This window comes from Rhinoderma darwinii, chromosome 4 (genome assembly GCF_050947455.1).
Source record: "Rhinoderma darwinii isolate aRhiDar2 chromosome 4, aRhiDar2.hap1, whole genome shotgun sequence".
Lineage (NCBI taxonomy): Eukaryota > Metazoa > Chordata > Amphibia > Anura > Rhinodermatidae > Rhinoderma > Rhinoderma darwinii.
In genome coordinates, this window is record NC_134690.1 from 174407973 (window position 1) to 174432809 (window position 24837).

Consider the following 24837-nt stretch of genomic DNA (forward strand, 5'->3'; position numbering starts at 1 on the left):
TCTCCCAGCTTTAGTCCTTCACAGTCACTAGACAGCTTTAACTTTTTGGCTGTGGAACCAAGAAACATTCACCTCTTCTAGACAAACATGTCAAGCATACAAGTCTCAAACCTTCTCCTGACCAGAATAATTGAATATAGCAGTGTATTTAAAAAGGATGCATGTTTCCAGCGTGCAAAATCCCGAATCCACTTGTCTTATTCATGGAATTTGATCCAGATTTGAATGAATGTACTGTATGCATTAAACTCAACCTTTTCTGACCTCACACAGTGAACAGTGAAATCTGTCAGAGCTGTTGAAGGCTTCTAGTTATAAGGAGAAAGTGATAGCAGAGAAAGTGTCTAGGTTACAAAGCACCTGTCCCGGACACTATGAAGGGAGACATTTTCTGAGCAAATCCAATATTCATGACAACACAGCCTATCAATTTACTTTGAATCGTCGTCTTAAGAATATTAGTCGTGAAGTGTTTCAATGATGTCACTCTTTCCAAGTAATCAGATAGGTTGCCGTTGTATTAAAGTTGGCTCAGCTCAGAAAATGCTTGCCATCTCCACACAGTTTGAGGCCTCACGCACACGACAGTAATTTTTTTCTGTGCAATTTACGAATCCGTGATTGCAGATATATTGATCCATTCATTTCTATGGCCCACGGACATCTTCCCGTATATTTACGGGTTAGTGTCATGGCGGTAGAAATTATCCTCAAAAAATAGAACAATTTTTTTCTATTACGGACCATGCTCCTGTACTTTATAATGTGAGCACTGTCTGTGGCCCGACCTTAAATACTCCACGGATGTGCGTATGAGGCCGATACTTTTTCAATCAAATTCCACATATTTTTTTTTTGTTATAAAGACCTACATTTCAGTTGCATGGTTAATTATTACATTTGCTGCGACACTCACATTTCCTCTATCCTGATTTCTACTGAAGAATTAGGAAGGCAGTCAAGAGGCTTAAAATTTCATTAGTGCCAAAACATTTGAGTTCTCAGAAAAGTTCACCCGGAGTGGGTTTGGTTTTTAATAAAAAATTATGTATTTTAGTCAAAGGTAGAAATATCGTATTTGTTTCTTAAATCTTAGTGACAAGACATGTATGGGGTACATGGATCCCAGGAAAAAAAACAAAAACGAAGCTTTCTTTGGAAAGCTTAATTCTTCTGCCCCCATTAAAGAAGCAAGGTGCAAGAGGAAACCCAGCACGAAGGCTTTACTTGCTGTTGGGACCAAGTGGATATTGATGTAACAATGCTCTTTTTTTTGGTAAGTGTCTTCTACTACAGCCTATCACAAGACAAATGTAACCCGTTTCTCACAATGAGTAAGAGAGAAGCACACAATGCATTTTTCTTAAATAATTTAATTGAAAAAAGTATTTCTTAAAAAAAAAAAGAAAAAAAAATTATAAAATGTAAAGTTATGATGACATTTTCCATTCTGAACACATCCCCATATCATTGAAAATGTGAGTTTACTCACAAAATAAAGAGCATAATATGGTTGCAGGAAAGTGGTGCAAAAAAATAAAAATGAATACCCTAGTTCAAGGACAGTAAGCAGTAGCTGAAAAATAAATGGGGGAGTAAAGGCAATGGGAAATGCCAGAGAAAGAAGATGTTTTAATAAGCAGGATAACATGGAATAAAATAGAAGTGAGTTGTACGGTACTTCTTCCTTCCTCTACAAGGCACAGGCAGGCGTTTAACTGACAAAATGGTATCGGCGATTGTATCATGTTAAATAACCAAACAGATTAATAGTCAATTGGCCAATATATCTATAACCACAGGAACCCACACAGAAAGGCCTCCGTACAACCTCACTTCTGTAGATGTGCACAGGCACTGTATACGTCTTCATGCAGGCATAAACTAAAGAATGGGAGACTTGGGGATTATCAATCATAGATACATACAGAATAAAACAAATAGCTAGCTCTGCAACCCTGCACCTTTATTGTAGTCCAAGAGATTTTGATGCAAGTGGAAGACACTAAAAATATATTGCCTTTCTTGTACTCTCAAATGCCCCTCTACTTACCCTCCGACTGCTCACAATCATACGTATACCACGTACTACATCTATTCACATTCAAACTTCACATTCATAGATCATCACTCACACAAATTTATTCATGTTGTAAGCACCGAGTACAACAGAATCTGTCCGGCATACAGCAGCTGATCACAATGAGGTGTAAATAATCTGTAAGAAGAGGGCTGAGAGTTCTTTTGTGCAAAAGGAACGTGACTCCAAATCGAAACCCCTCCACTATCTCTCTTGTGCATCCTTGAGCTCCTGTAGAGCCCTTCATGTCCACATATAATTTCTTCAATATGAAGAGCTTTGTCTCATGGTGTAGTCATGTCACACCTGGACGGGAAGAGTTTGGCTCATCTGCAGCCTCATGTCTTGGACACTATTGAGAAGCTTCTTCTGATGACCAGCTAGCGTCACCCCGATACGGAGCAAATCCCTAAAAACACAAAATTAAGAATATTAAGAGATCCGCAAAAAACTTCAGCCATAGAGCAGTTTAAGCTGAAACCCATTAACTCAATTCTTAGCAGCTCTAATGCCAGCTTAAAATGACTTACTCTGCAGTCATCTGGGCCACCAAATGGAAAGAGGTGAATCCAGCACTCATAAAGTTCTCCTGATACTGGCCCATCTTGATTGCCTCCAACCAGTCGCCCACAGTGGGAAAAGTTGTATAATCTGGGACTGTACGGTCCAGAAGCTGCTGGGACACACTGATATAAAGAAAATTATGTAAGAATATGACCAATAAAATACTAAATATACGTAGTATCAAAATTTCTGGAAGGCAGATGCATGAGTATAGGTGAACAAGAGCTTCAATAAAAAGAATAAACTACAGAATTAAAGATCACAACTTCAACATCAATACTGCTTGGACACGAACCCTGCTTGTGCTGGACTGGTCACTTTCAGACTGGCTGCATTGCGTATTAACTTGTCCAAAGAACTGACTATCTGGGAAAATTTGGGCCTCAAATTCCGATCGCGGAGCCAGCAGTCAAGCATGAGCTGATGAAGCGCAGACGGGCAGTCCATTGGAGGTGGCAGACGATAGTCCTGCTCCACAGCATTTATTACCTACAAAAAAACAACATGTAACCATTAATGGACTGATAAACTTAAATACTTATTCCACCTATACTCCAATATACTTACATCTTGATTTGACATGTCCCAGTATGGTCGCTCACCATATGACATCACTTCCCACATGACTATGCCATAACTCCAAACATCGCTTGCAGATGTAAACTTTCGATAAGAGATCGCTTCCGGAGCAGTCCAACGAATAGGTATTTTTCCTCCCTAATAGAGAGAATAGACAAATAAATAGAAACAAACTCACCAATTCATTACTGTATAAAGGAAGTCTCAATGCTAGAGACTCCACTAACCAAGACTTCAAAAGCGAATAAAAAGTTGGTGAGACTTATGGGATCTTACATAGGTTTAAAGAGCCACTATTGCGAGATAGACAAGTTAAGGAGGATAAACATGTAGGAGTAATGAGCTTTCATCCTATAGCTGGTACAACCAGAGTTTTGGAAGGATAACGTACTACAGCTAATGGACAGATGAAAAGGACATTTCTAGGGTCTCCAGTAACACGATGGTTTAAAATCCCTTCGTGAAAATTATATTAGCAAGCTGTAAGAAATATTGTAATGCAGAAGGCAATAACTATGGAGCATTTTATTGTAATTTTTTTTTTTAGAGAAAAAAAAAAAGGAGACAAACACAATTGTCAAAAAAGAAAGGTTTTTTTCCCCCACCATTAACATTGATGGCATATTGATTATATATGCCATTAATGTCCGATTAGTTTGAGTGCCTGAACTCCCACCCAATGTATAAAATGAAAGGGCTGCAATGCCTGTAATACGCCGGGTGCCACTACTGACAAGACTATTGTGTCAGAAATGCTACATAGACCCAAACGCTTACATTTAGCCAAACTAATTCCCAGTAGTGCTGCCATTATGTATTAGAAAAATAAAAAATAAAACTAAGGGGATACTGCTCCTCCATTCTAAACATTGAGGCGGCACCTACAGTCAGACCCATATCAATCAGCTATTGGGGGGGCATATTTAATCACCAGGTCATTATAGTTTATTGGCTGGAAACTGCTTACCAAAGAGCTGGTATATGTGGGGTCAGATCGGCTGTTCTCCAGGAATCTTGACAGACCAAAATCAGACACCTTACAGACGAGGTTGCTGTTCACCAAGATGTTACGAGCAGCAAGATCACGATGAACATAGTTCATTTCCGACAAATACTTCATGCCTGACGCAATACCCCGTAGTATTCCCACTAGCTGGATAACTGTGAATTGTCCATCATTCATCTGATGAGAGTATAAAAATAAAAAATTAGAAGTAGAATTACACACATACCCAACCTAAAAGTAAACCGTTCTAAAATCTAATTTGGCTAATAAGTAAATGCTCTACTGATATGTAACTATTCAATAACTTATCAGCACAAGATAAAATTGTAAATCAAGGGAGGACTTTTTTTTTTCCACCTAAAGAACAATCGTTTCCATTCAGTTACATAGAAAATAAAAAGTATCTGAAATGGGGACCTGCCACCTGCTGCAGTAACTTGTATTTAGAGAAATTTCTTCTGGGAAAGTGTTCTGCAAAAAATCTACACAGAAAGCGAATCAAAAGATGGAGAACGCTGATGGCATAACATGTATTTAAAAGTAAGATAAGTGTGATGCACACAATGACTAACTATGTATTGTTTGGAGGAATTATGAGCTTAGAGTTCAGGATTATTTGGTCTCCCAAATAGAGTGCCATATCCCATCTTTTTTTTTTCCTTTCTGCACAGTACACTACGTATAAACATATCAGATAGCAAATGTGAGATTACCGTTTCAGCAAATATACGTTTACATTTTCATGCGTTAAGCAGAACTCCATCGAATCAATGTATGGTATCTTGCAGAGCATAAACATACTTTAATGGACACGGACACCATTACAGGTACCCTGCTGCGCACGTTCGCATATCAAAAGAGCACGTGAAAGTGCGATTTACTGAGCCAATGCAGCAAACCAAAGTTCTCAGTAGTAAGCGCTTGCCTCCACATGTCTTCACTTGGTGACTGAACACATTAGGTGTGCGTTGGTGTGTCTGTGGTAGGGACATTTAGTAAGGTGAGAAACTATTTTTTAACCCAGTTATTTCCTTGTTGATCTTCACTTTACGAACAATGCAAAAAAAATAAAAATGTAAGTAAAATTCGAGTTTAAGACTACAGACCAGAAAACTTAGATCATTGTTTATTTAAAGGATTCCAAACTTTGTCACTGAGCAAGCGAACTACATGGGCAGATTAAAACCTGCCCACAGTGAACCTTATTGAATTCAGACATGCTGTGACTCATAACGTAAGACAAACTTTGTTTTTCCTCACAAAACAAAGAAAACATACTTGACCACCTCATTATAAAATCCTACGTTCTACAGTGTAACATCAAGTCTGTCTAGCGAACATCTGATCCCCATGAATTACCACAAACTTACCCTTAGGAAAGAATCAAGTGCCCCATTCTCCATAAACTCTGTTAAGATCATCACTGGTCGACTTCTGGTCACAACTCCTTCCAGACGTATGATGTTCGGATGATCGAACTGTCCCATAATACTCGCTTCACCCAAAAAGTCACGTCTTTGTTGTTCCGTATAGCCGGCTTTCAGTGTCTTGATAGCCACCAGCTGTTCTCGGCGTCCTGCCTGTTTCAGTCTTCCACGGCAAACCTCTCCAAACTCACCTAGCACAGAAGACAAGAAATCAATCTACCAATTCTTTTCTGCACTGTAACGGATCACATTCCACTTTATATTCATGATAACCTCATGTCTGCACTATACACTTCTAAATCCTCAATTGTATCATTAAGGGAAAAAACGAGGAGCACCTGGCTATACAGATAGAGTGAATGTATTTAGGAGACAAACCTGCGCCAATCACTTCTTCAATCTTCACACACGAAATGTCAATTTCTTTAGCAAAGTCTCGCACAGCTTCATTAGGATCCTCATAAGTGAATGGATCAATATAAAGCTTCATGCCAGGAACCACTGTGAGAACAAGAAGTATCAAGTATCTTTATCAATTCTGCTGTGAGGCAGTTAAATCTACCAAATCATCCATAGAAAAAGACAAAACTTACGAAAACCTTGTTTGAAAGTCATAGGGCAGAATTTAGCAAATTTTTCTACGCCAGTTTGTGACTTTTGAACAGTTTCCACCACTCTTGCCGTTTTTCTTAAAATTCATTTTAAAACAGGTTTACTTTAATTTACGACAAACCGTAGTAAAACATAGTGGAGCTCTATGCCAGACGTTGATTTCACTCCTTGTCGCAAAGATAGCCAAAGATGCGCCAAATTTATTAAGAGGCACACGTCTCTTAAGTTTGTCACACCTTACTTCACATAGTTTCCTCTTAAGACTGGCGTATGAAATGCCAGTCTTCATAAATTTGCCCAAGAGTTGTGTGAAGAGCAAATTATTTAGGATTTTGAGGAATTCGGAGCAAGATACGTATGGACAATATTCTGTGCATTACATAGTAGGTATACTTATGGCACAAACCGATAAAGAAGGGTCAGCAGAAGAGGAAAATAAAAAAGTGTGCTATGCAAGTGCAAAATGGCTTCCCATCTGTTAAGTGTTTGAATTCTGCAGTCATCTTATATTCCTTGTTTTCCGACACGTGCGCTAAATCAATTCAATTGTAAGTAGACCCACAACGAGGGAAGGTATATTCGGACTGGTGTTTTATATGCCAGTCTTAATATAAAAAGATAGTTGGAGTAAGATGTAGCTAATTTAATAAGAGGAGAACGCCACATATTATCCACAGAAGACGCCTCTTATTAAATAAGGCGCATCCCTGGCTGTCCATGCGCCTGAAAGGGAAATTACAACCAGTTTCTGACATAAACTACAGCAAAATTGTCGGGCTGTGGCAGGCCTCGCTCATTTCTCTACGCTTTGCCCACTTTTCGGAAAAGTTTAGTGGACGGCGTAAATGCAACAAAGATCACTTTTTTTTTTTACAGAATTGCGAGTTTTGATGCATTTGCAACTTTTCTACGCCAGAAAACTGCCATAGAATAGTTGATAAATTTCTCCCCATTGGCATCATAGCCAACCTTAGTGTAAGCACTTGATTAAGAATGATTAAATTCACTGTTTTCCTGTCTGGTACACAGAAAATACAGTTTGATTTATGAATAAGCTATTAAATTGGAAATAGGTCAAAACCAGTGCTCAAAGAGTAAGGGTATTTGCCTCGTATTAAACTTTACTATTTAAAGAGGCTCTGTCACCAGATTATCAAATCCCTATCTCCTATTGCATGTGATCGGCGCTGCAATGTAGATAAGAGTAACGTTTTTTTTTTGTTGAAAAAATATAATTTTTGGCCAAGTTAGGAGCCATTTTATATTTATGCAAATGAGCCTTTCTAATGGACAACTGGGCGTGTTTTCTCTTATTTCCAACTGGGCGTGTATTGTGTTTTTAGCAACTGGGCGTGTTTACTTCTTTCACTGCACAATCTCACTGTGCTGTGGATCATGCTGGGCTGGGACAATGAGAAGTGCAGGACACTGATTAGTCACTGATTGGTCGGCCTCATACACTCCTCTGTACAACACCCAATTGGTAAAAAGTAAAAACACGCCCAGTTGTCAATTGAGAAACTCATTAGCATAAATCTAAACTAGCTCATAACTTGCTCAAAAATGATCGTTTTTCAAAATAAAAACCACTGCTGTTATCTACATTACAGCGCCAATCAGATTATGTAGGAGATGGGGCATTTATAATCTGGTGACAGAGCCTCTTTAATCCCACTGTAAAAATATACCGCAACTCAGGACAGATTTCTCAACTTCTTGCGTTGCAGAATATTTTTCTCATTGGATTAAATAGTAAATTTCTCCTCAGTTTATGTTCACGCGGAAATATGAGGCAAATACGACATGTGTGACCATTCCCACACCAGTATCTTGAGGGTGTAATCTGCAGCCACATTCATTAAAGAGGCTCTGTCACCAGATTTTGCAACCCCTATCTGCTATTGCAACAGATAGGCGCTGCAATGTAGATTACAGTAACGTTTTTATTTAAAAAAAACGAGCATTTTTGGCCAAGTTATGACCATTTTTGTAGTTATGCAAATGAGGCTTGCAAAAGTCCAAGTGGGTGTGTTTAAAAGTACAAGTCCAAGTGGGCGTGTATTATGTGCGTACATCGGGGCGTTTTTAATACTTTCACTAGCTGGGCGCTCTGATGAGAAGTAACATCCTCTTCTCTTCAGAACGCCCAGCTTGTGACAGTGCAGATCTGTGACGTCACTCACAGGTCCTGCATCGTGACGGCCACATCGGCACCAGAGGCTACAGATGATTCTGCAGCAGCATCAGCGTTTGCAGGTAAGTCGATCTTACCTGCAAACGCTGATGCTGCTGCAGAATCAACTGTAGCCTCTGCTGCCGATGTGGCCGTCACGATGCAGGACCTGTGAGTGACGTCACAGATCTGCACTGTCACAAGCTGGGCGTTCTGAAGAGAAGAGGATGTTACTTCTCTTCACAGCGCCCAGCTAGTAAAAGTATTAAAAACGCCCCGATGTACGCACATAATACACACCCACTTGGACTTGTACTTTTAAACACACCCACTTGGACTTTTGCAAGCCTCATTTGCATAATTACAAAAATGGTCATAACTTGGCCAAAAATGCTCGTTTTTTAAAAATAAAAACGTTACTGTAATCTACATTGCAGCGCCTATCTGCTGCAATAGCAGATAGGGGTTGCAAAATCTGGTGACAGAGCCTCTTTAAACTAAATCATACATATAAAATGGTGTCAATTTGGCTGTATTAGGCGACAACCATCTAATATCTATGGGTACATTTATTAACTCCTTCACGACAGCCATACGGCTATATAAGTTCCAACCGACGATGCCCCGTGCAGTTGTCACGTATATAAACGTTGGCAGCCTGGAACAGGGTTTGATGAGTGTAGTGCTGCTTCATTGTAAGCAGCACTGCACTCATGTCTGCTGGGGCTTTAAGAGCCCGGAATATATACCCCCCCCCTGTAGATAGCACAAACCCCATGTAGGTATTGCCACCTAAGCTCCCTCTAGGTGTGGAATCTCAGGTCAGATTTCTCTGGCTGGGGATTCTGCTCCAGGTGGAGCCCCTGATGTCACTGTCCATATATGGACAGACACGACAGGGGCTCCCTCTAGGAGAGAAATCACCAGCCAGAGCGATTTGACCGGAGATGCCGCTCCTAGAGGGAGCTTAGGTGGCGTTTCCTACAGGGGTATTGCGGCACTATGGCGCTACCTACAGGGGTATTGCGGCACTATGGCGCTACTTACAGGGGTATTGCGGCACTATGGCGCTATCTACAGGGTTATTGCGGCACTATCTACGAAAGGCACTGCAGTGTTTCAGGGGGCCGGGACAAAAAAAACCCAAATGAAAATTCATCCATTTTATTAACGGCCATGAAAAACAGATGGCAAATGGCGGTTAGAAACGGTCAGGCTACTGGGAAATGGATTCAAATTGAGACAGGGATGCAAAACAGCCACGAAAAACTGACAGTTGATCCGTTGTCAACTGCCTTTTTTTTTTTTTCATGCCGTGTGAATATAGCCCTCTTCACTCTCCCCTCAGAGCGATCCAGGGTGACAGAGAGAAAGCCAATTGTTACCAGGGCTGTACAGCGTATATACACACACGTACGTATGTAGTATATATATATATATATATATATATATATACACATATATATATATACACACACACACACTATAAATATATTAATTTAAAAAAAAACTTGTTTTTGTTCCACATTTTTAGTGATTTGTCTGCTCATAGCAATTAGAGGCTCTGTCATCACATTATAAGTGCCCTATCTCCTACATAAGCATATGGTAATTACAGCAGAGGAAGCGTGATCTCGTTGTAACCTGTCATCTACCGCGTAATCTTGCGAGACTACGCGTCCTCTGCTGTAACTACCACAGACAGAGTAACGAAGTGCAGAGATTGTGAATAGACATCCCGTGGAATGTCTATTCACTGTCTAAACACTTCAGTATTGTTAATGTGTTAGTATAAGACAGAACATAGTGATCTAAAAGGATCCATATGCTCTGACTAAATGAATGGAGAGGAGTGCATGACGCTGATTGGTCAGCCTCATACACTCCTCTGTACAACACCCACTTGGTCTAAAGTAAAACACGCTCACTTGGGCATTAAGCAACTCATCAGTATAAATCTAAAATCGCTAATAAAGTGGTGAAAACAGATCGTTTTTTTAAATAAAAAGCATTACTGTCACCTACATTATAGCGCCCATCTCCTTATGTAGGAGATAGGGCACTTATAATGTGGTGACAGGGTCTCTTTAAAAACATGGAATTAATTAAACTTATCTAGAAAACAAAAGCCTCAAGTCTCGTAAAAAGCAAAGTAAAAGTAGTTGTGATATTCAAAGCGATTGCAAATATATCATCGCTTAAATTTAACCTGGACACAGGGGCATCAATGACCCTTGGCCATGAAAGGGTTAAGTGTGATTAAGATCAGACTCAAATTATTATTATGTTGTTTAGAGAGTACCATAGGTCTATACAAAGCATATACCAAAATAAAATGTGTGTGGTTCGTTAGGACACCGACAAAACACTAAATGTGTTGTCACGCAAGTATCAGACATGCATATAGAGCGTCTAGTAGTTAATTGGGGCTTCATGTTAAACACCAAGTAGGATAAAAAGACAAGCAATGTGGCTGGTAACCCATAAATAATGCAGGCGGGGAGGAAGCATGATTTATAACCCCTAATAAGCAAAGACCATACACAATACAATAGGTGTGGATCTTACAGAGTAGGGAGGGAGTAACCATTCAAGGGGAGGAGTGGTATGTAAGGACAATAGGTCAGAAGAACTTGTGTAATTTAACAAGGACCAAATTACTACCATTTGCTATTCACAACTTCTAATTAATCTAATGAGGGGTGGGCATCCCTTGAAGATCGCAACCACACAGAACGTTCACACTATTTAACAGACCACTAACCCTAACAAATAAATACCCAATAAAAAGAGCAACTAGTAAATCAAAAATGCATCACAAAGATTATTTTTCCTCTAATGGATTATTAGGCTTTACTGCAGGTCATTTTCTAAATTTCCGTGAAATTGTCAACAGGTGACAGTTTGTCCTGCATAACAAATGTAAATACTATTCCAAGCATGGTCGGCCGCATTTCCCGGACTGAGCACACTGCAGGGAGCTGGGCTCTTAACGTCATCGTTATCTATGACGCTAGAAGTCGCTGCCTCGCAGCCGGAAAACTGTCACGTACTGAAAATATGTTTTCAGTACAGGACAGTAGTTCCGCGGAGAGGCAGGAACTCCTAGCGTCATAGATCATAATGCCGTTAAGGCTATGTTCACACGTAGTATTTTGCCGAGTTTTTGGACGCGGAAACCGCGTCGCAAAACTCGGCAAAAACGGCCCGAAAACGCCTCCCATTGATTTCAATGGGAGGCGTCGGCGTCTTTTTCCCGCGAGCAGTAAAACTGCCTTGCGGGAAAAAGCGACATGCCCTATCTTCAGGCGCTTCCACCTCTGACCTCCCATTGACTTCAATGGGAGGCAGAGAAAGCGTATTTCGCGCTGTTTTATGCCCGCGGCGCTCAATGGCCGCGGACGAAAAACGGCGCGAAAATCTGCGTGCAGGGAGAGGAATATCTGCCTCAAACTTCCAAACTGAATTTTGAGGCAGATGTTCCTCCTGCAAAATACCCCGTGTGAACCCATTAATAGTAAAAAAGGGATGCAAGGGGACTTGTATGTTCTTCAAAACGCACAAATATTAAAGAAAAAAAAAAAAGACCGATTACATTTTCAACCAGCACGGAGAAATCCAGCCAGCGAGAAATGGTGTTAACAACCGCCAATTAGCGCTGGACACCGCAGGACATTAATTACAAATTACTAAGCAATGCATATTGAGGAGAGACATAATGTGCAGCCACCCAGAACAAGCAAGTCAGCTGTAACTACCAGAAGAAAGGTCATCAGATGTTAGATCAAGTCCGAAAAACGGAGGCTCATAAAGGGCACAAACAGGAGGGAGATTATATAAAATCACAGGTTAATAAGAGGGCACAAGGGAAAAAAAAAATCATCATCTTGTACAACAATGAGGCATCCACGCTGAGAAAATGGAAATAGAAAAGCCACAGGCAATACAAAAGGAGAAGATCATCACTGAGGAACCATCGTGGACCATCAGTAATCTAAGCCAACTCTAAACCATACTCACTGTATTGCTGCAGTTTCTCTGTGTACTCAGATTCGGGGTCATTCCTCTGTTTTCTTGTAAAAAAAAAAAAAACAAAAAAAAACAATTAAATGGTCAGTCAAAATTCTTTACGCTAACCACCCTCATAACAAATGTTGTAACCTATGGGCTCGTTTATACACGTTTAAGTCCCAAGATTATTATTATTTTTTTTTTGGCCAAAAACAGGATCAATTTGATCTTAATAGAACGAAGGAGAGGAATGTAGACCAAAAACACGAACATGTGAACAAGACCTAACCCATTAGTTCTGCCACACCTACTTAACATATATTTCAAGCCCACCAGCTTTGTACCCCAGCACACAACTCACCTGCAACAAACAATTACAATAACGACCACTGCAATAATAAAAATGAGCCCAGCGGTCACAGAGCCAACAACCATCGGGAGCTGCTCCTGTAGACTGCTCCGATCCCCTGTGGGGAAAACATGGAAGGAAAAAAGGAGGAGGGGAAGTGAGGGATCAGTGGGTACAGGAATATCACAAGGACATGTGTAGAATCGGAGTGAGGACTAATTAAAAGGGAGGGTAAAGGAAATGCAAAGGATAGGAGAAACAGTGGTGGGGAGTAGATTTGGGGCAAGAGACAAATATCATCTAAACAATGGCAGAGAAGTGTGATGGCCCGCATTTATTATGCAGATAAAGGCAGCAGAACAAGTTAAAAACTTTCACAAGCGACTTTTTATCAATGTTCGCCAATTTTGGAAAGGGACAAGAAAAGTGTTTGTGGTCTCAATGTCTCTGTAGTAATAAAATGGTCTAGATTTAGGCAAACATGGCTACATTCTTTATAAAAAATAAAAAAAACACGGCGCCAACCCTATCCACAGGTTGTATGTGGTATTGCTACTCAGGCATCTTCAATGGAGCTAATCTGCAACACTAAACGCAAGCCATGGACAGGTGTAGTGCTGTTTTTGAAAAAATTAGGAAGCCATGTTTTTCTAATCCTGGACAACCACTTTAAAAAAAGAAAAAAAAAAAAGTGGTGAAAACAGCGCACATTTGGGCACAAATCTATGCTTGCTCATAGCAGGAGAATATTTTATTTTCTGACATCAGGAAAATGGGCAAAATTTATGAAGATATGTGCGCCTTTAAAAAAAAAAAAATGTGATGCAAATTGCCAACGATATGCCAGTCTTAGTAAATGTGGGTCAACATTCTCAGCTATAATCTACTAGACTTGACATGGATAAATCTAGCGAATGACCAGATTGTAAAATGAACTTTATACATTTTCCTCCAATATAAAAAGTATGTATGGGCATATTCTTTAGATTTGTGTTGTCTTTTCTCGACTTGTTGATAGGCACGGTCATACGGATTAGTATGCTTGGGGGAGCATGCATAGTAACCTGTCAAATGTGACTTTCCCGTGGCTTGTTACAACTGGCAGCAGCCTAAATGTTGCCATAAGCATAACATGCTGACAAGTACATGCCCCGGGTACTCTCCAGGCGTACCTGCATAGTAAACATGGTATTTGCCAGCTAGAAAACAAAACTTCAAGATGGAGAAGATGTTGACAAGTGAGCGTGTAATAGTAGATTTAAAAAAGGGAGGAAAAGTGAATAAATGGTAACAAACATTGGTAGCATTCGTGTAGTTAGTAGCGAGACATAAGAAAACAACTCAAGACAAGGAGTGGGGGTAAATCTATGGCTCAAGGAGATTGTTATTGGGGTTAGGGAGGATTCATTAATGAGAATGAAGAAATTGATAAGAAAAGATTTAAGAATGGGGATTTACGCACCATCCACAGCTACTGTACGGAACTCCCCTGGATCGCTGTATGCGCCATATCCAGCTACTGTACGAGCACGAACTTGTACCACATATACACTGTCCGGAAACAAGCCCTCCATACGCACATCTGTGCGCTGACTGGTCACCGTGTTTCCGGCACCACTGTGACCCTGACGATAATAAAAAAAAGAAAGTGTAAGGAACAGTAAAGTGTACTGTACAATAACATACTGTATTAAACGAGCTTCCTATGAAGATGGCCGCAGTGCGTGCACTGGACACATTCAGCGTTGGGCTCCACTGGGGATAGGGAAACTGATCTTTGTGCCTCATTTATTGTGGTGGACGTTGGTAAAAATCGTCTCCATTGTCTGTCATTTTGTATTCCATAAAATATGGGTGGATGTTGGCACCATATAAAACGTAGCGTAATAATGCTAGTAGAACATGTTACTGTATATTTTATTTTAGCATAAAAATCTAGAATTAAAAAGAGCTGGAGGAGTTGTCCGGGTACTCACCTTGGCATAATACCTTATCTCATAATCCAAAATGATGCCATTGGGACTTTTGGGAGGAGCCCAGGTCAACATAAGAGAATTTCCGGAGCTGCCATCAGATTTTACATTAGAAACCGCTGAAGGGGCTGGAGGGAAAGTGTACAGTTAGTTTCACTAATTCTCTTTCTTTACCTTTCCTATATAATTTACGTGCACACCCCATCAGTTCATCACCAGTTCCCATCACCCGGTTATTCTAATACACTGACTATTCTGCTTCACACCACTTGGAAATACGTAAAATGCACACTTACCAGCTTGGTTGGTTGTGATATTCACAGAGTAATAATTTGGAGGGTGGGGGTTCTTGCTTGACACTCCATTTACCGCTTGTATTTCAAAACTGTATTTTGTGTGAGCCTGGAGATGACTGACGGAGACATGTCGCTGGAGAACCCCAAGTTGGCGTGGCCAAAACTGAACGTTATCATCACAACGAGAGCACACCCGTACTGAGCACTTTTTACAAATCACATTATAAGATATATCTTCTCGGCCACCTAAATTTGCAGGTTCTCCCCACTCCAGGACAACAGATGTCTCATTGACATTGGAAAACACATGTTGTGGTGCTGAAGGCACAGCTAGAAGCGAGAAGAAAACATAGGTGAGGAGCTCATCCGAATTCATTTCACATACCCTATTCTTTACATAGAAATCTCATCCAGATTTACATTTACAGAGATCAATTTATGCATACAAAAAAATAAGAGCTCTCTCTGTCTGAACACTATGGGGAAGAGTTATCAAAACTGGTATGAAGGAAAACTGGAGTGGTTACTCAAAGCAACCAATCATGTTACTGCTCTTTCCCAAAGGGTCTCCGAAAAACTAAAGGTGGAATGTGATTGGTTGATATAGACAACTACGCTACATTTTTTGCACCAGTTTTAACCCCTTAGTGATCAGCCTATTTTAAACCTTAATGACCAAGCTATTGGTTACATTTTTCCATTATCGCATTCCAAGAGCTAGAACTTTTTTTTTTTTTAATAGCACCATTTTGGGGTTCATAGATTTTATTAACGTTTTTCTTTGGAGGGGGGGGGGGGAGAAAAAAACCTGAAATTTTGCCACTCTTTTTTGCCTCCTCAATCTATGCCGTTTACCGTGTGGTATAAAGAACACAATAAATTTATTCAGCGGGTTGCTACGATTGAAACAATTTTGTATAGTTTTTGTATGTTTTACTACTTTTACACAGTAAAAACACTTTTTTTTCAAAACGATTTGTTTTTGTGTCTCCATATTTGAAGAGCCATAACTTTTTTTTTTTTTTTGCCGATGCAGCTGTATCAGGGCTTTTGTTTTGCGGGACAACTTGTAGTTTTTATTGGTACCATTTTGGAGTAGAAGCGACTTTTTGATCACTTTTATCACATTTTTTGTAAGGCAGAATTCACAGAAAACAGCAATTCTTGAATTGTTTTTTTATTTGATTTTTACGGCATTCACCATGCGGGTTAAATAATGTAATAGCTTTATAGTCGGGGTCGTTACGGACGCGGCAATACCAATTAAGTGTAACTTTTTTTGCATTATTTTGTTTTTTTAATAGTAAAGCATTTTGTAAGGGGAAAAAGTGGGTTTTTCATTTTTTTTTTTAAATTAACTTTATTAAACTTTTTTACTAGTCTCTTTTATAATACACTGCAATACTTTTGTATTGCAGTGCATTACTGCCTGTCCGTTTAAAACGGACAGGCATCTGCTAGGCCATGCCTCTGGCATGACCTAGCAGGCATTCACTACAGGCAGACCCGGGGGCCTTTATTAGGCCCCCAGCTGCCATAGGAGACACAGACACTCGGTGATTTTATCTGGTAGCGGAGAGCAGGGAAAATTAACGGCTCCTTGCTCAGTTTATTTATTCTGATGCAGCGCCGTGAAAAGGCTATTGCATCAGAATAAAGCCCATTAGTGGCCGCCGCGAAAAGGCGTATTGGCGGTCACTAACGGGTTAATACATCTCCAACTATATTTATTTAGAACGTCAAAGACTGGGATTCTAAAGCCTTCACCATCCCAGTAAATCAATTATTAGTGGACAGGCTCATTTTCTGGATATATAAAACAAGCTGCATGGCGTTAAGCTAGGATTTCAAATGCATTAGGGTAAGGGCAGATACAGACGAACGTTGCGTTTTTGCGCGCGCAAAAACCATTTGACAGCTGTGTGTGTCATCCGTGTCTGATGCGCGGCTGCGTGATTTTCGCGCAGCCGCCATCATAGAGATGAGGCTAGTCGACGCCCGTCACTGTCCAAGGTGCTGAAAGAGCTAGCTCTTTCAGCATCCTCGACAGTGAATGCCGAACACAATATCGAAAAACCTGTTGAAAAAAAAAGAAAAAGTTCGTACTTACCGAGAACTTCCCGGCCGTTGCCTTGGTGACGCGTCCTTGGTGACGCGCCTCTCGACATCGGGCCCCACCTCCCTGGATGACGCGCCAGTCCATGTGACCGCTGCAGCCTGTGCTTGGCTGGAGCTGTCACTTGGACTGAATTGTCATCCCGGGAGGTCAGACTGGAGGAAGACGCCGGGAGTTATCGGTAAGTCAGAACTTCTTTTTTTTTTCTACAGGTTCATGTATATTGGGATCGGAAGTCACTGTCCATGGTGCTGAAACAGTTTAACTCTTTCAGCACCATGGACAGTGACTATCTCCTGACGTAGCGTACCGATAATTTTTTTGCCGGGTTCGGTCAAAACGAGTTCGGCCGAACCCGGTGAAGTTCGGTTCGCTTGTCCGGCTTCGCTCATGGCAAAGACACTCCGTTTGGATGTTCGGAAACAGAAAAGCACGTGGTGCTTTTCTGTTTACATTCATCCTTTTGACAGCTGGTGCTGTTTCAGTCGGTTCGCAGGGAAGTGCTTCCGTGCAACCTGCGTGGTTTTCACGCACCCATTGACTTCAATGGGTGCGTGATGCGCGAAATACGCAGAGTTATTGAACCTGTCGCGCTTTTTGCGCAGCAGACAAACGCTGCGCAAAAAGCACGGACTGTCTGTACTGCCCCATAGACTTGTATTGGTCCATGCGTGCCGCGTGAAAACCACGCGGCCCGCACGGACCGAATACACGCTCGTGTGAATCCCCCCTAAGGCTGGGATTTCACTTGCGGTTTAAATGCGTATTTTGCTGAGATTCGTGGCAAAAAAAATCCATTTAAACAGCGACGTGAATCCCAAGCCCTATTTTTTATTTTTTTTTAAATCAGCAATGTCTGACATCTGTGATTTTGGAAGGGTTTTTTGTTTACAATAAGGGTCAGTGAACACAGTTTTTTGGCACCGATTTTGACACAAAAACTGCATTGAAATCAGCGCTGGAAAAAAAAAAAAAAAAAAGCCCAAAACCACCTCACACTGATGCTTCTTGCAGAAAGAGCACTACACTTGTACATGGGTTGTCTAGTATTGCCTTTCGGTCTCTATTGAAATGAATTGGGCAAACTGCAAAACCATACGCAACCTGTGGACAGATGTGGCATTTTTTTTTTTTTTAATTTCTTCCTGGTCATGATCTTTTAACCCACGACAACCCCATTAAGGCACACCAAAACAAAATAGATTAAGAACTACATAGCAGATGTGTAATAATCTTGGTAGTAACATTATTGCAGATTATATGCAGTATATTCCGCCTACGACTGATAACAAGGCAACAAATAAAGATGGTCCAGACTGGAGAATTTATCTGATATTTTTATGATATTAAATTTCTTATACCTGTAATAACCAGTTTCCAGAAGTTGGAACCAACCTTCGTAACAAACACAGACATAATAATGATAATCTTTTCAGTTTAAGATTAGCTGTATACAGTTGCCAAAGAATCAAAATAGGCCACTTCCTAGGTCAAAGTTATACCCCTATCTCCCCTAATTTTCACACTTGTTCTACTCAAATCTTCCTCAGTTTCTTGTTCACTTACATGTGCATGGTTTTTCTGCGAACTCGCCATCAGTTCTGTAATAACCCATCTGGCAAGAACAGATAGTGGCCGCAGCAGAATTGGCTCGGCTATTAGAAGGGCATGGAATGCAGGGGCCTTCGCCCTGTCTTGACTTGTATGTGCCACGGCTGCAGGCTGGTAAATAAAATAAGATGTTAGAAACTAGTAACTATAATTGTGGAAAGTGCTAAGGCAGTGTTCACATCACCGTTCCTTTCCGCTGTTTCCGTTTGCTTTTCCGTTGAGGGGTTAACCTGACGGAAACCTCAGACGGAACCCCTAAACAGAAGGGCAACGGTGATGTGAACGGGCCCCAATGTAAAATGATAACATTTACTAGATCTTTCCTATTATTTTGCAAAAGAATGGAATGAACCACGTATAGAGTTGTCTTATATCTCACAGAAATTCATGGTCAGACAGATTACCTAGGCACTGCGTCTCCTTTTCAGCCGCTTCATATCCTGCTGCACATGTACAGGAACCAACCGGTACCATCCACTCGCCATCTCCATTGCAATAAAGCTTTAGTGGGACAGAAACTTCCAGGGCGTTAGGCACACAAGCACCGGGGGCAATAACCAATGAGGTGGGCTCAGAACCGGTCAAGGTTTCGGGAAAACTAGCAAATCCTGCTATTGTCTGTGGGCACTTCTTGTAGAAAACACGAACTGAAATTAAAGAAACACAGGCACCCAAGTCTTGAAAAGCCAGATAAAAACCAGCACGTGACAGAGGCCCAAAGCTCCGTACTTTAGTGTTGACACGGCCAGAGTCACGGCGTGAGAAGCTCTCGTCAGGTGCAATGGTGTCCACCTTAATGTATGGAGTTTCCATCCAGGAGGGACTATTCTCAGAGGCAGAGTCGGTGTCGGACTCGTAGTAAAATAAATTAAAGGTCTCTTTGCAGGATCCTGGAATGTTTGGAAGGCTGTTACAATCTCGCACAGTGAACTTCAGCTCGACATAGACACGCTGGACGTCCTGTCGATGGATGAATTGTGTCCGTAGCCAGTTATTTTGATTTAACATCTGCACGTTACACACTTGATAAGTCCGAATTGGATTTGATGCGTCGTCGTAGCCACTTACTTCCTCCCACTATGAAAGAAAAGTGAAATTAAAATCTAGAAAATAGATTTTGCCTTGCGGATCTTGAAATAAAAGTTAATAGAAAAAGTAGAAGAAGTAGGAAGATAAACTGGTAAAGAGAAAAGAAAAAAAATTGGCGATGCTACTTACTCCAGATTCAGGAAATGTAACCCATGCTAGCTCTGATGTAGTCCATCGAGTGTCCAAGAGAGTTTCTACACAAAAAAAAAACCAAAACATTCTATAAAAACTATTAATTTAAATCATACCATAAAAGAAAATGATTTGCATTAACAAAAACATTGGACACTTTCCAGAGAGACAGGCATATACGTCTTCCATATGTTGCTGCGGTGCCACATGTACACACTATGTAAGTATGCTATGAGAAGGACTAGACAAATAGCAGAAGCCATGTAGCCAATGTAACTAGAACTTTCCTATTGGCAAATTTTTGGGTTATTTTCTATAACTCCATAGGAATAACCATGAACATCAACCACATTTGTCAAGGAGAAATAAAATTCACGTCCACAAGCTGCTTCCGAGAAGAACTGTATGTGCCAGAATCAGGATCGTTTTTACCATTACCAAGCAGACTTTTTTTTTATCGAATAATTCACCCATATGAAAAACAAAAATGAACTGCACTCAGGGCAAATGAGAAAAAACTCTGCAGACAATAACATTTCCACTGGTTCTGAACATTACCTACACAAAGAAGAATAAAATAAATTTCAGAAACTTCTACGGCTATGCTCTGCCATTTTTTCAACTTTTTACAATGTTGTATGTCAAGATAGAACTTGTTTAGTCAGACAGGAACGGTCTATAATGATAGGAAAAAAATCACCGGTGAAAAAGGATGGTCTCAGACCCACAGACACGAATACCAGACACTTCAGGAAAGCAGCAGAATCTACGCAAATCTGTTTTGTAGCAATTATGACTAGTATAGCGAGTTGTCGAGTCTGAATACCGAAGCAACTTTAAAGGGACTATCTACTGCAGACAATCCCCTTATGTTAGAAGATCCCCCCACAGCTTATCTCTAGGGTCCCAGCAGCAGGACGCCCTGCTATCAGCTGTAATCTATAGTGGAACCTGGCAGCATGTGGCCAATTTCCTCGCAGCTCCACCACAGGGATTAGGCAGCTCCCCTTGAAATCAATGTCCTATTCATGTTATACATGGGCACTCCCTAAACCAGACAACCCCTTTAAACACAAAAAAAAAAAAAAAGTGTAATAAACCATTGATAGGTATTGTGAGTGCCATCATTTCCATACTTCCACCCTTTAAGAGCCTCACTGTTTTTACGGATGGGACGGACAATACTTACATAAGCAGTACTCGCTCTGGTCTGAAGACAGTGCAATGCCGAGGTTACGAGGCACATATTAAAAGCATATTTTACATCGCTTTCCCCTCCAACTTTTATTGAAAAGCTGTCTTCAGACTTATGTAGAGAACTAGTTCTATGTTTATAACCCCCCATTTCTATAAAATTACACCAGGCAAGGGGAAAAATGATGACTTCTTTATGTGGGTGACTCATAGCTGGGAAAGGGGACAGTGCGATGAGTGTATATTTATTGTATAATAATTTTTATATTACATTACCCTACATTTAGCGCATAAATACATCGCTTCAACAACGGAACAAAATAAATACACAAACTAGACATTCAGTCATTCCAGCTCAGTTCTACGTATTTATAGACAGTATGGATGTTAGAGTTTCGTAATATTTTCTCTGGAAAGTTGCCTGTAATATGAAAAGCCAAGAGCACTAGTACAGGAATTACGGGTCTAGTGAAGAAGCTAGGAGCAATAAACCAGCATGCTTAACCCCTGAATTATACTTATCTACCACTTGTAGCTGGGACAAAGAAAAGGAAATCAAACAGCGAATAACCATAGAGCGCTGGCGTTATCTAAAGTGAAGATTGTGGTGCTCGAATGTAATATTCATGTTTTCTGTTAACATGAGGTTGGTAAACACTGCATCAAAGTAAGTAACAAATGCTGCATAAAGAGCTACATGTCTACAGCAGATTAGTGGCTCATTCACACTTGTGTGGTTTTTAGCTGGTTTCCATGCATTTTAAAGGCATGGTAATCAGGTGAAATCGACACTGGAGTTAAAACAAATGCTCTGGCAGCAACTCCATATCTGCGAGCATTTCAGCCTTCTTACCTAAAAACAGACTTTGTGGATTTGCAGACTTAAACATGGCGTATGGTGCTAGCATTTATCCACACACTACCGTTCTATTGGAAAAATAATGTCCGATCCAGCACCCCTCCTATCCCCCCCCCAATGAGTGCGCTGAATGTTAAATATTTACTAAATGTACGACTAGTGCCATTAATCGGGCCACAAACTACTTCGGTGTAATGTCCTTTATTTTTGGAGACCCATAGACTTGAATAACGGCACTGGTCGGCAAAAACAGACCGGGATAAGACATGTTTTAGAATTGAAACAATAGATACGCAAAACACACAGATGTTTGCATGGCTCCATAGAAATTAAGAGTCAGCGTGCTATCCGCCAAAAATGCAGATAGCGCACTGAAGAAAAACCCGGTAGAGTGAATGAACCCTATGGGCATGTTCAGGCGTTTTACGCCTCGAATTCCGCCTGAAAAAACGGCTCAAAACTGTCTGCAAACATCTGCCCATTGAATTCAATGGGCCATACAGTGTTCTGTGTGTTGACGAGGTGTATTTTTACGCGCCGCTTTCAAAAGACGGCGCATAAAAAGACGCCCGCCTCAAAGAAGTGCATGTCACCTCTTGGGATGTAATTGGAGCAGTTTTTCATTTACTCCAATGAAAACCAGCTCCAATTACGTCCGTAAAAGGCGCCGCGAAAAACACTTGCACTTGTCAAAACGTCTGAAATTCAGGAGCTGTTTTCGCCTGAAAACAGCTCCGTAATGTCAGACGTATTTGGCGTTGGCGTGTGAACATACCCTAAGGCTTGGGTTACACAAACTTCAGCAGCTGTTTCAAGATGGTGGGTCAAATTTATTAAATGCGGTCTACGATTTAGATAGCGTAAATTGTGACCAGGGAGTCAGAAGATGCACCAAAATTTATCACAGTGGCTCATGCAGTTTGATAACTTTGGCGCATTTGCTAGACATTTTGGATACTTTTCTCTTACTTATACCACCTCTTGGTTGACTTAGTTCACGCCAGTTTTTTTTGCGCTTCCTAAGCCACACCCCTTTTCTAGACACTTTTAAAAAGGTGTCTGGTGAGGAGCAAACATCTGTACTTTTTGGGGCAGATCAATAATAAATTTGTCTAAATTGATTTGCACCAAAAAAGGCAAAGCTTGGACAGAATTCTGGCACAACAATAGTGAGGGTATGTTCACACAGGGCGGTTATGCTGCGTAGGTTCACACAGCATATCCACCCTGGTTGGCGCAGGGAATTTCAGCCAAAAACCCATTACACAACAGACCTGTTGGCACTGCTAAATTTGTCTCATAATGACCAGACACACAGTAGGAAGATTGTTCAGCCAGCAGCCATCTCTCCAGAATCACCCGTAACCATTAACACTTGTCCATTATCTCAACGTGGAGAGGGGAATAAACAGTTGCCAGACACGACTATTCTGCCATGGATGTGTTCTTGGTTTTGCAGCAGATTTCACCCACTCTAGTCTTTGAGAGTGTAAGGGTATGTTCACACGTAGTCAACCAAAACGTCTGAAAATCCAGAGCTGTTTTCAAGGGAAAACAGACCCTGCTTTTCAGACGTTTTTTTTACCAACTCACAATTTTCGCGGCGTTTTTCGCGCCGTTTTCGCGGCGTTTTTTACATCCGTTTTTGGAGCTGTTTTCATTGGAGTCTATGAGAAAACAGCTCCAAAAACGTCTGAAAGAAGTGTCCTGCACTTCTTTTGACGAGGCTGTATTTTTACGAGTCGTCGTTTGACAGCTGTCAAACGACGACGCTTAAATAACAGGTCGTCTGCACAGTACGTCGGCAAACCCATTCAAATGAATGGGCAGATGTTTGCCGACGTATTGTAGCCCTATTTTCAGACGTAAAACGAGGCATAATACGCCTCGTATACGTCTGAAATTTGGCCGTGTGAACATACCCTAAATCCACAAAACGTACCCTTTAAAAGGGGTTTTCCACTTTCTGACAACTGATGACCTATCCACCAGATAGGTCATCAGTACATGATCTGTGGGGGTCCGACAGCCGGACCCCGCACAGATCAGCTGGTCTGATGCCTCCGTGCAACGGACGTACATGCCAGAATCAGTTGGCTCTGGCCACGGAATAGCGGCCGAGCTGCAGTACTGCTCTTATTCAAGTGAATAGGAGCGGTCCTGCAGGACGGCCGCTATGCTATGTAGAGAGCCAACTGCTTCCAGCTCCATACATAGCATTATGTGCCATAACATCCGGTTATCGGACTCGTACCGATGATATACTAATGACCTATCCGGTGGATAGGTCATCAGTTGTCAGAAGGCGGAAAACCCCTTTAAGGACTTGTCCACACCTAACGGATTTGCTGTGGAAAATTTTTCGAGGTCTGTGTGATGTTGATATTTCTCCTTCCTGTGATGTAATTTCAACCTCCTGTAAAACATTCTGCAGAAAATTACGCAGTACGTTATACTTTGCTGGGGAATTGTTGTTCCTCAGATTTTTAGAAAGGGGGAAAAAAAAAAAAAAAAAAAAAAGCAGGAAAATAAAAAAAATCACTTTGCACCGCAGCTGAATTTCTGGACGGAACTTTTATGCAGCGTGCGAATGACCTTAGTTAAATCACACCCACTTTGCTGCTACTGTATTACGCTTCATATTTTCGGTCAGCAATTCCAGACGGAAAATACGCAGCAATTCTGTTATGTATGGACAAGCCCTAAGATTCACTAAAGTCACCGGATTTACAACACATCAAATTACAATTAAACATTTTCTAAGTG

At 40.9% G+C, this 24837-nt stretch overlaps 1 protein-coding gene across 1 annotated transcript in view; it reads right to left on the reverse strand.

The window, feature by feature from the left end:
• Positions 1-1353: 1353 nt before the first annotated feature.
• EPHB3 (EPH receptor B3) overlaps positions 1354-24837 on the reverse strand; it is a 41717-nt gene continuing 18233 nt past the window's right edge. The window contains exons 2-16 of the mRNA XM_075861916.1: positions 20016-20080; positions 19202-19874; positions 18753-18908; positions 15071-15400; positions 14778-14902; positions 14264-14426; positions 12814-12919; positions 12462-12514; positions 6035-6157; positions 5600-5847; positions 4191-4406; positions 3212-3361; positions 2940-3133; positions 2611-2766; positions 1354-2489 (exon numbers count right to left, since the gene is read on the reverse strand). Coding sequence (XP_075718031.1) covers positions 2381-2489; positions 2611-2766; positions 2940-3133; positions 3212-3361; positions 4191-4406; positions 5600-5847; positions 6035-6157; positions 12462-12514; positions 12814-12919; positions 14264-14426; positions 14778-14902; positions 15071-15400; positions 18753-18908; positions 19202-19874; positions 20016-20080 — 2867 coding nt within the window. The 3' untranslated portion in view covers positions 1354-2380. The remainder of the gene's footprint in view (positions 2490-2610; positions 2767-2939; positions 3134-3211; positions 3362-4190; positions 4407-5599; positions 5848-6034; positions 6158-12461; positions 12515-12813; positions 12920-14263; positions 14427-14777; positions 14903-15070; positions 15401-18752; positions 18909-19201; positions 19875-20015; positions 20081-24837) is intronic.